At 37.2% G+C, this 12,432-nt stretch overlaps 2 protein-coding genes across 3 annotated transcripts in view; one reads left to right on the top strand and one right to left on the bottom strand.

Annotated features, from left to right (window-relative positions):
• Dscam4 (Down syndrome cell adhesion molecule 4) overlaps window positions 1-12,432 on the top strand; it is a 585,723-nt gene that overhangs the window by 301,689 nt on the left and 271,602 nt on the right. The gene's annotated exons all lie outside the window — the stretch shown is intronic.
• Window positions 10,166-11,850, bottom strand: LOC141484975 (uncharacterized). The gene is made up of 2 exons (XM_074180745.1): window positions 11,807-11,850; window positions 10,166-11,743 (listed from the first exon to the last, which is right to left on the bottom strand). The coding sequence occupies exon 2, from the start codon at window positions 11,740-11,742 to the stop codon at window positions 10,996-10,998; it is 747 nt and encodes a 248-aa protein (XP_074036846.1). The 5' UTR covers window position 11,743; window positions 11,807-11,850; the 3' UTR covers window positions 10,166-10,995.

Genomic DNA, 12,432 nt, shown 5'->3' with positions numbered 1-12,432 from the left:
TGTGAATTTTGTAATATCCTGTGTTCTATCTTCAGATGTGGTAGTACTTTGGAATGCGATGATGACAAAACGAGGAGTTTCCAATGCATTAGTTGTTTTGATGGCCCATATGTCTGAAGAAGTCCCACGTAATGATGGTAGTTCATAGAGGTCCCACATACGATACGCCAACTTGATTTTGGCATTCAGACCGCTTTTGTTTATTCTACTCAAAAGTTTTAGCTTGTGTTTATCATCTGGTACAATATGTCTTATTTTCCATTCGATTTTATTTATTTCCAAATCAGCATCAACCTCACCTATATACGAGTTTTTGAATGATCGAGCGATAATCAAAATCAATTCCTGTTTGGCATTCAAGATACTTTTGTTGTAATCTTCAGCAAAACCCATCAAATATTTCAGTGGTAGTTTTCCACTAAAAACATGACTGTTTGTATCCAAGATATCTTGCTTCAATTGTGAAAGTCCCCAACCAGATGTCAATAATGTGTTAGCATGAGATTGTCCAAATGATATCATGGTTTTCATTGTAGATGTTATCCCAGGTTTTCTAACAACAGCCACTTGTTCACCACCCATTTCATAACGAATTTCGTCAAAGAGAAATGCAATTGCATTATTCGAGAGATAGCATGTTTTCGCTACATCTTTGGGGGTGAATTTACCTTCTATGTAAATGAAGCTGTCGGCAATATCTAGTATAACATCTTGATTATTGATTGCAATTCTGATTTCATCCGAATTCCTGAATAGCGGTGATACGTAGGGCTTATATGTGTGCTCATGTAAACTTATGAGAGAATGATCGAGCACTGGTTCATTGAATATATTCAACTTTTCACTGTTTGTTTCGAGCACCATTGTTATTTTCTCACTTTCAATCCAATCGATTTCAAAAATTTAAGATCACTCACAGACAGAGCGTTATGTGCTAACTGTTTAGCATACACTTGTGGAATGAGCTTCTTTTTATGCACACTTTTCTTCTTATGCACACCTTTCTTTTTGATAGTGCAACTCGTTTGGGATTGTTCAATGCGATTTTGTCTATTGTAAATGAAACCCATAACAACAGTTATTCGATTTTCTTCAATTCCAAAATAATGAAAATCTCTTCTACACTTCCAAAATCGATAAGGTTATTTTTTTCATCCAAAATACGCACTGTAATGTTGTGAATCAATTGACGACCTTCTGGACTGACAGGCATATATATAATACTGTGTGGTTCTTTAGTAAGATTGTAGCCAGGTTCAACATCAATATCGAATGAGAAAAGAATGTGAGATTCTTCACCATTTATATATGAACCAGATATTATATTGCAATCCAAGCGGATAAGTCTCACAGTTGTAATGTTTATTGGTAATGATGATTCATGTATCTGATTTGGTGGAAATATTCCATGAGCGAACCCCATCATTTCTGCTATAGAATTTGGATGTGTCAGATCAATTTCATATTTGGATCGCATTTCACATTTGAATGTATTATTATTGGCGTGTAGATAGAAAATATCATCTGCAACGACATCATTTGGTTTTTTATCATGAAACAATCTGAACATGATATGTTTCTGTATGACGGCATTGATCTCTTCTATTTCGTAAGCACCACATGGAATTTCAGTTGTCAACTTTTGGGGTATCGATGAGTTGTCATTACTGATTCTAAAACTAACTGAGTTATTAGCTTCAGTTATATTATTGATTGTATTGCATCCATAGAATCCCAAAAGTCCTAATCCATAACGACTGTTCCTATCCAATTCAATTGGTGGAAAAAAATCCGCACTCAAGACACTTGTCCCGACAGCTTGTAGCTCGAACTTTCGTGACATGACTGATGAATATTTTGAAACACATTTCAATTTATTATTGTACACAGCAACAGCACATTTGAGACAATTTACACTTTTTGGAAGGTGTTGTATTGTAATAAGTATCATTTTTATTGATACCAATATTCACATCCTCTATATTACAAATACAACACATAGATTTTCGAGGTATAGGACCATCATTAACATCCGAATCTGAATTTTGATCGTGGTGGTGCTCATAACAATATCTATGTTTCATTATATCGATGTCATCTTGCAGATGCTTAGGCAACTTTTCCCAAACATATGCAATCTCATGTGCAACACATGCAAGTATCACTTCCTTAGGCATATTTGCAAGCATCACTTTATCCATTTTTTTCAAGGTACCATATTTTGAAAACATTCTAAGTGAAAACCCCATTCCCTTGATAGCCTCCCGATCCAGTTTTGGTGTTGAATCCATTTTTATTTGGAAAATTATTTAGAGAGAAACTGCAAGCACAAGTGACCACAGAGAACTGTATTAAATTTCTGTTGTCGATCATAGTTATATTTGATTTTTACATTCGAACATTTTCGAAAGAATCGAGTCAATTCCAATGGTGGGGGTAGATCTCCAAAACTATCGAAATATGTGACTTCTTTCCCACATTTTTTATATGCCACCCAATGTGTTCCTGGTCCACTTATTCCATCTAAATTAACAATAGCTGTCTCGTTTTGTTTTGGACCTGAAGATGGTAATCTATCACGCATAAAAACACCACGAAAATGTGGAATTTTCATTTTTTGTGCATAATAACTGAGATCGAGATCAGTAAGAGGCCTCTGAGGTAGGGGTTCAATCAGTTTTTTGTTTTGTTTGTGGCTTTGTATGGTTTCAAATATAGTCCTAAACCTTTACGGTATGGTTTGAGATATATTCCACTTCCGCGTTTGCCTAATGCTACAGCCTCCATGGTTTTATTGTGACGATTGGCTTCCATTAAAGCCGCTCTGCTGGCTTTTGCCGAATTCACGGCCTTGGCAATACCAGCAGCGGCTCCCGCCAAACTTCCTAGTGCGGATAGTCCAGCAAAAATTGGTATCAATGGTAAAAGTCCACCGATCTTGGGAACAGGAATTATGCGTGGTGTGCGGATTTTCTTCTTTCCACCGGCAGCTTTAAGGTATTTACGTGCCGCCTGCAATGCCACAGTGATAGCTTTTTTGCTATTATTCGTCACAAATTGATTCCCACCAGCTTTCTTCAATACATTTCGCACTTTATGGACTATCCCAGCACCAAATGCAACTTTTTTAATATTATTTTTCTTCGATTGTTTCCTCTTATATTTTTTCTTATTGGTACTACAACCCATGCCCATATGTCTTTTCGCTTTCATAATGTTGGTGACAAGTAATGCAGCTGCTTTTTCCCCAATACTCGCGTCCTTTGATTTAACCCTATCCCAAGCGCTGTATTCAAGTTCTTTGTCGGCTAAATGTCTTGCTGCAAGATTAGATGGATGCTTAGAATATTGAATATCGTGTTTTTTGCATTCAATATCTAATTTATTGATTCCAGGATCGTTACGAGCTAAACGTTGTTTCAATTTTGTACCCGGTCCACAGTATTGATATCCTCCGGGTAGATGTAATTCGAAAGGAAGTTTGTTTATTAAATCATTAACAAAACCACAACCTCTTTTAATTTTACGATCACTTTCAATACGTCCGTATCGTTTGATGGTACACATTGAAATGAATAAGCTAATAACATTTATATAGTCTCCAACCACGGCACGATGCGCATTGTAAAACAGAAAGAAAAGTTTGCTGTAGATAATCTAGATGAGAAATTTGGGTGTGGATTGAATGGACAAAGAGTATTCAGACATGGTCCACTACTTCCATCATCAGTTCGAGGACTCATTATAGGACCTTCAAATTGTGGAAAGACGAATGCAATGATATCACTATTAACACATCCACAAGGATTGAGATTTAGAAATGTGTGTCTCTATTCGAAATCACTCAATCAACCTAAATATCAGTACTTGCGAAGTGTTTTGGAACCTATAAAAGGATTAGGTTTTTATACATTCAGCAATAATGCAGAAATAGTGGAACCCTCCGACGCTAAGTCTAATTCTGTTTTCATTTTCGATGATGTGATATGTGAAAAGCAAGATATTATTAGATCATATTTCTGTATGGGACGTCATAAGGATGTTGATTGTTTTTATCTAGCACAGACATATTCACGGGTACCCAAACAGTTAGTGCGTGACAATACCAATTTCATTATAATGTTCAAACAAGATGAGACGAATTTACATCACATTTATTCAGATCATGTTTCACCCGATGTAACATTCAAACAATTCCAATTGATGTGTGTTAAATGCTGGGAGGATCAATATGGATTTCTAGTAATTGATAAGTATAGAAAAATAGATGAAGGTAGATATCGCAAAGGATTCGATAGTTTTATATACCCATGATCTTGTTTTTGAAACTTATTCGATCACTGAATATTGTAGAGGTCACTTCATCAACGAATTGAGCTATAATTTAAAAAGGGCATTATGAATACAAAAAACGATTCTGAACATAAAAACAATGAAATGAATTTGAAACGTCAACTAGTAGAGACAACAGAAGCTGTCATACAGAAATTCAACTCTATCAAGAATGATAATATTGAAAATCGTTCGACACTTGAAAGATTGTATGAGCCCATAATGAAACCATTGAATGTTTTATTTATCATCAAACGCTACTTCTAAATCAGCAGTGTTATCACCAAATCGTGGATCTGTTCAATCTACTTCAAATTATCCCATGCGTACTCCAATAGGAAGAAAACAATCTTTTGATGGTGTATCATCTGTGAATAGTGACACGAGCACACTTCAAGACGATATGAGAACAACTCTATTCGAAACACCATCATCGTCCCACATCGATTCCTCGGATCCTGACATCTCACCTGTTATGAATGAAAGTGGTGAAGATGTTTTGATGAAACATTTGAATAATGTAAAATCTAGAAATCCAGCATATGATGGAACATTTGGCGTACGTATGGATCCAATTACACAAAAGCTGAAAATGGGAAGTCTAGTGGTACATTTCAAAGATGGAAACATTTCATTTTGGGATGCTAATAAAGTGAAAAAATATGAATGCGCAGGTAGTCCAGAATTATATGATATGATCTTTTTGAAGAATCCACAAGATGTTGATAATGAAGAAACTCGTCAAGTATATTCCAAAATATTGAAAATAACGAATGCTCCATATAAACAATATCATCTGAAGAATGGTTTTAAAAATACAAATTCTAAAAAATTTCGTGAAGTTATCAAACCACTATTAGACTCACGACAATATCCAATAAGGAGTAGAAGTAAAATTGGTGGAGCACTCAAACGAGTGAAAATGGAGAAAACATATAATTCTAAACCTGCGAATTATGTGTACTGGAATTCACCGAAAGAGTTAGTTGCTCGCCTACGACTATTGGTAGCTTCAAAGTCAGCTGGACATACCGGACATGATAATGAAATAATTTCAATAATTGAAGAATTACGTGAAGAAGGTATAATATATTAATATATATCCACAAGTAATGATCACTGTCACACCATCATTCAATGCAGTAACATTATCACTTTTTTCTCTTTAATCATATTGAAATAGAATGACTAATGAAGTAAGTGATATCAAACGACAAGTTGTTAATGAATTACATAGACCTGCAAGACGTAATTTTCGTAGAAGAATAACTACCATCAAAGGTTTTGCAGATCTATGGCAAATAGATCTAGCTGAACTACAACCTTATGCAAAAAGTAATGAAGGATACAGATATATACTTGTAGTAATTGATTGTTACTCAAAATATCTATGGACTGTGCCAGTTAAAGATAAAACAGGTAGTACAATAACTAATGCAATGAAATATGTACTGAAGAAAGCCAAATTTTCCCCTAAACATATACAAAGCGATCAAGGGAAAGAATTTTTTAATAGAAGCTTCTCATCTCTCATGCGAGAATATAATATCAATCATTATTCAACATTCAGCACAAAGAAGGCAGCTATAGCAGAAAGAGTGATTCGTACAATAAAGGCATGGCTCTACAAGGAATTTTCGATGAGAGGTCACCACAAATGGCTTGATATTCTTCCAATTATAACTAGTAGATATAATAATAAAGTTCATCGTACAATAAGTATGGCACCCATCAATGTTGATTCAACAACAAAATTGAAATTCAAGGGTATCAATGGAATTGGAGGAAGACAAAGTAAACCCAAATTCCAATTGAATGATATTGTACGTATAAGTAAATACAAAAATATTTTTGAAAAGTCTTACACTGCGAATTTTACCACGGAGCTATTCAAGATTGTTAAAATTAATAAAACCATCCCAACGACTTATAATCTTGGAGATATGAATGAACAGCCGATTAGAGGATGTTTTTACGAAGAAGAGTTATTACGAACCGAGAATCCTGACGTATATCTGATTGAGAAGGTGTTGAAGAGAAGAAAAAATAAAGTATATGTAAAGTGGTAAGGTCTTCCTAGCGAACAAAATTCTTGGATTGATGAATCAAATATGGTTTAAATGTATCTAATAGTGACTTTTATGAATAAAGTAATATTAAAGTTCATTATTGTTTTCATTTCAATTATAAGTATGTGAATTGAAAAATATTGCAGCGGTAAACATTGCCCCAGCCATTCGCAATGTTCTGTGTATACCAAACCAAATTAATTGTATACTCCATTCCCGCTTATATTTTTCAACTCACGATATTGAAAACACATTATCATTCCCAAAACTAATCGCCGTCACTTTGAAATGCAGTATCCAACTCTTTTTGCCAATTATCTCTCACTGATAATGCCGTCTCATAAAGCTTAGTCGACTCCTCAAGCTCAGCCTGAGCTTGCATTCTCGAACGTTGATGGAATTGCTTATCTTTACCAATTTTTGAACGGAGTTCATCAGCATCTTTAGACATTCTAGCCAATTCAACCTTCGCTAATGCAATCTTGGCATCTAATGCTTCAAGAGTTTCATTATTAGCATTAATAGCTCGCTCACTCTTTTCAAGTTCAGCAATAGTCATCTGTGCCTTTACAAGACGGCATTTTGCTTTCCTTTTCATTTCCCCAAACCGATGGAGGGGACTGAAAGAAGATAGCGGTTCAGCTTTCAAATCACTCTTCATTTCTTTAGGAGTACCTTTTGGCTTCCTCTTCGATCTGTCACTTTTCGTTGCGGGTTTTTTCTGTCGCACAACACTTTTGGATTCTTTCTTTTCTTTAAAGTCAGTGACAATCGATGAAGATGCCTTAGTAACCTTCCTCTTGATTGTTCTAGATTTCTTATCAACACCAAGAGGAAGGGTAGATGAAGAGTGTTTGAGTGATGATAATTGCGAAACGATCGGATTTTCAATAATAATTTGCTCATTTGGTTCTGGCACATCTGCAAAGTTAACGAAGTCGTTAATATCAAAATCATTTATCGAATCTTGACTCGATAAATGTAATACTGGAATATTTTCAAAATCAGTCTGATCGATATCAACAAGTGGTGAACCATCTTCAGCAATCAATACCGGCATAGAGCTCATGATTATTAAGGTCTGAGGAATGATATGTGATAGCAATAGAATGTGGATAGGAAAGGTGATGATGTTACTGAGACCTCACCATTTATAGAAGAAAATAAACTAGCGCATGCGCTCTTTCATCAACTGGCACATGCGCTCTCTCACTAAACTATTCACGCATGTAACAATCTTTGTCATTTAAGAGGAAAACTTTGTGTTGCATGCATGTATTTTTAAATGTTAGAAAATAATACAAATGAATTCAATATATATATATATATTTATTAATAATAGAGGACAATAACGATAATAAAAAATATAAAATGAAAAATGTTAATATGTCTCTGTGGATGTGGAACGTTCTTTGACTCTATTCCTCAATAGTTGTTGCTCGTGCGTCAAACACCAACATTGAAAAAAATGGATTCTCCTATTGGGGTAGAGTTGACCAACCTTCTCACACAGATCCCAAGTACTTCTACATGCATTGCATACATGATTCCAACAATTCATGGAATATGTATCACAACGCAAACAACGTTGCAGTGGAGTTGGAACGGCAGCACAGGTACCACAAATATTTCTACAGATACCTATATTGTTAAATATTATAGGTTCGGAACACTTCAGACACTGTAACTGTTGTTGACGATAATCCGATTTTGTTCGCTTCGGTGGATGAGAAGGAGGCGATAGTTGAATCCGCAACACGCAATCACTACACATACCAGTACATGGATTGATTGAATCCTTAGGTCTACTTATTTGACAAAAGTAGCACACAATAGCCCCTGCAATCATCATTGGGTAGACACACACTTTTGGTTTTTCATTCCACTCTTTTGGAAACGGCATTTTACTAATTCGATTAGAAATATTAAGAGATGACTTACAGAAACTCTGAATGCTCTCTCCTACACCTACGATCTCTATTTATACAAATCAACATCATGTGAAAGTATAGTGGGATAACTTCTCCTACTATTCCACTCTAAACGAGTCAAGTGGGAGTCGCATCACCTCCTATATAAGTCGACTTGCAAACCTAGAGTTCATTCATTCACTCTCTACAACTGTGAGCAAACAACAACAAGATGAATTCTGCAAAAATAAATGCTGCATTAAATAGAATATCTGCTGTTGATGAAAACAATTGGATAGACGAATCAGATGATGAGGATGTCAATGTTCCGCTAGAGGAAGTGATAGTTGAAGCAGAAGATGTTGGAGTCGATGAAGATGAGATAGACGAAGTTGAAAACGAGGCCAACCAAAGCGACGAAGATGATGACGTGATGGAGTTTGAGAGGGTCATGGATGAAGAAGGAGATGATGAAGGGATAGAAGCTGACACAACTGAAGGCGATGGTGCTTTGAGGATCGGTATGCGAACGCTCAATGTCAGTGAGACACTGGAAGATCCCTTGGATTTGTATTGTGCAATGGATGCATACGTATTGATCAGCACAATAGATGGAGAGAACAAAAAACTATGTTGGTGCTGCTTTTGGTTTTATTCGCATAGAAACAATAATGGAGGGTGGTATGCCCATGTCAACACCCACAACACTGTCTCAATTATGGAAATGGGACAGAATTGGTGTGAAGCTTGCGAGAGGCCACTAACAAACTTCACCCGAGTATCTACATGTATTATATGTAATAATGTCCAACCTGTGGCACAATAATCGTGGACCTACTGGTCAAAAAAAAAAACAACAGCCCTTTTCAGGGCTACATTATTCACACAAACAGTAGTTAGTTGTATTAGTATTCATAGATTATATGACAAATGAATACTTTGACTAATAAAAGTCTAAGTAATTTGTTAGTCTTTGAATATCTATACATTATATGACAAATAAATTACTACTTTGACTGAAAAGTCGATATTTGGAATTTGATAGTCATTGAATATCTATGCATATGATGAGTACTACTTTAAATGAAAGTTGAAGTTGGCATTTTGTCAATCATTGTATGCATATAATGATGAATACTTTTACATACATACATTTTGTTTGAGACTATAATGTTAACAATGGTATGAACCTGTTTCTGTTTGAAAGTATAATGATAGCTCTGAAAAGAGCTATTTTTTTTATTGTTTCAGTCTTCAATTGTAGCCCTGAAAAGGGCTGTTTTTTTTATTAATCCATGCAATGGTATGGACTAACGCTCCTCATCATCATCAGAAACAATGATGATTGTATCATCATCTGTATCTGATGATATACTGATGATGTCATCCTCATAATCATCTGAATCAGACGATATACTAATGGCATCATCATTAGCATAATTATCTAGCTCGTTATCCTCTAGATCGTCTAACTCATTGACATCCATCTCTAACTCTGCCTCTACTTCCTCTTGCATACCTTCTTCCATACGTGCCGGGAAATCATCAGGTAGATCATAGATACGTTGCAGCATTTGTGCAAAATTTGTACTGAAATGATCGAACGTTGAATCTATTCCATGTACCTGGATGGGGCCTGTACTCGTCATAGAATACTCTGGTACACTCATCGGTTCGGTGGTGGAATCAGCACTCGACATTGTGGAAGAATGATATAGAACTGGGATTGATGCTTTATTTATATTGGAAAAAAAAAGGAGGGGGTGAAGTGTAAATGTAGAACAATTCAGTGTTTGAAATTCGAAAGCAATAAGAATGACAATTTTCTTGAAATTCAATCAGGATAGGGGATGGTGGAGGACTATCATCGGACTCATTGTCAGCGTCACCGTCATCATCGTCATCGCTGTCGTCGTCGTCTGTGTTTCCGGACTGTGTATCCCATTCGTAATCATTCCGCCAATCATAGGGATCTGGATAATCCCCATCAGACAGGTCCGCTTGATCGGTTCCAGTAACGTGAAGCACTTGTATCCGATCATCATAAATTATGTTATCATAATCCATCGAGTGAGGTGCCGTCGTGGAGGTAACGAAACCTTCATGGATAGAAGCCCAGTAAGGATGTTGATGCGCTGGGTCACTGTACGGCTCAGTAGTTGAATCAGGTTCCATGTTGAAGGTGGCTGATCAACTGAATATTCCAACAGATAATTCCTACTTTTATACTTTTGAAAGGGAGTGGGGAAGGAGTGGGGGGGAGAGGGGATTAAGTGGGAATGAATTTCAAAAATGACATGAGCTATATTCCATGAAAGAGAAAATTGAAAATACTATATGAATTATATGAAATATACTTATTGATTTCATTATGAAACATATTTTCTTCCCAAGAGATTATTTACAATAGATTAGAGAACACAAAAATTGATGTGAGGTATTTGCATAGAAGAACTTGTAATTGAAATAAAAAAAAGGAAATAATAATAAGACGAAGTGAAGAAAAATGCTCCAACCATCGCATTGTTCAATGTGTACCAAACCAAAACAATGTACACCCTTAATTTCACTTCTTTTTTTTTATTTTATTTTTATTTCCTAAAATTACAAACATAAACTTAAAACTATCTTAATTAAATATTCCTAACTAATCTAAAACTAATCTTACTACACTTACACTTAATCTATGGGAAAGTTTTTATAAAAGTCATTAACTTTTTATAAGTCTCTATCGAAGAGGTATCTGCTTCACACTTTTTCTCCAGAGATGCATACTTCCGATCTAGTTCGGCCATTTCTTTTTCTACTTCCCTCCGTCGGTTAACAATTTCAGCCATTTCGCGCTTCCTTTTAACCAACGCGGCTTCACTAGCTCGAGAAGCATGTTCTGCTTCCTTACATCTCTGTAGAAAACTGTCCAACATTTCACTAACCTCTCCGATAGGCTGTCGCACTTGTGGCACTAACACTTCAGGATTCGTCACCGGTGTTGCCAGCATCGGCGAAAGCGGCACCACCGACGGAGTGAATACGATGGGAGCCTCCTCCGAAGGGGACAATACGACTGGTGGCTCCTCCGGAGAAGGCGCCCTAGGTTGTTCCACTACTGCTGCGGGTGGTGTGGAGGGCCTTAAGCTGTTTGGAGCGGTCGACCAACTACCTGCATAAGGATTAGTCCTATTGCAAGTAGCTCGGTACTTAGAAATAGGACCAACCTTCGCTGCAGGTCGTTGGCAAACCTTCTTCACAGGCCTGACTTCCTCCTCCTCCTCGAATAAGTCAGGGCTACCAGATCTGCACCTAACTCGCGAACGCGAAGTGGTTGCCTGGTCACCCGGCACCGCTCCCGAAGATGCTGCCTCCTCCTGGTCAGCGGACACCGGCAGAATAGACGCCACAGCATTATTCACCTCCTGTGTATTGGTTGCCATTCTGAAAAAGAAGAAATAATACAAAGTTAGTTGATATAAAAAATAACATTCTTAATTTACTTACTCAAATATCAAGTTGGTCGTTGGAAGGTACTGCCTTGTTGTGGAGTGGACTGTTCTCGATGAGATGACTTCTCGAACTGAATGTTGTGGAGTGCTCTCCGGAGGGTATCGACTTCGATGCGTGAGTGGTGGGAAAATGGTGGGAGCGCACATGCGCGTTGAGGGTAGGGGTGTACATGCGCAAATTTTGGGAGTCGGGGGGGGGGGCGGGGCTTCGGGGAGGGGCGAGGCTTCGGAAAGGGGGCGGGGCTTCGAGAAGGGGCAAAAAACGCGCCCCGGATGCAAGTGGTGGATGTTGAGCGCCCCAGGCCGCGAAGCGGCCTGCTGAGCGATCGCTTCACGATCGCGAAGCGATCGCTTCGCGATCGCCTATTAACCTAACGTAAGTATGCAGCTAACCTAACGTAACTGTTAACCTAACCTAACGAGGGAATACTAACCTAACACCTAACCTAACGTAACTATGCAGCTAACCTAACGTAACTATTAACCTAACCTAACGAGGGAATACATTCACCATGTTGGTTCCATTAATACATCATCAGTTGGTTTTGGTTTTGGTTGTATTATTCTATGATTTGGATTAATGTTCAGTCCTGGATATCCCAGTCCACCTGATGATGATGG

The sequence above is a fragment of the Leptinotarsa decemlineata genome, unplaced genomic scaffold, assembly GCF_025532065.1.
Source record: "Leptinotarsa decemlineata unplaced genomic scaffold, Ldec_3_MD MMD2_tig00026299_RagTag_RagTag, whole genome shotgun sequence".
Lineage (NCBI taxonomy): Eukaryota > Metazoa > Arthropoda > Insecta > Coleoptera > Chrysomelidae > Leptinotarsa > Leptinotarsa decemlineata.
The sequence above is the reverse complement of the archived record's forward strand: the minus strand, read 5'-3'. Positions and strand labels throughout refer to the sequence as shown.

Excerpts from the sequence above, each read along its gene's own strand:
- LOC141484975 (XM_074180745.1), bottom strand. The coding sequence starts at position 11,742 with ATGGCAACCAATACACAGGAGGTGAATAATGCTGTGGCGTCTATTCTG.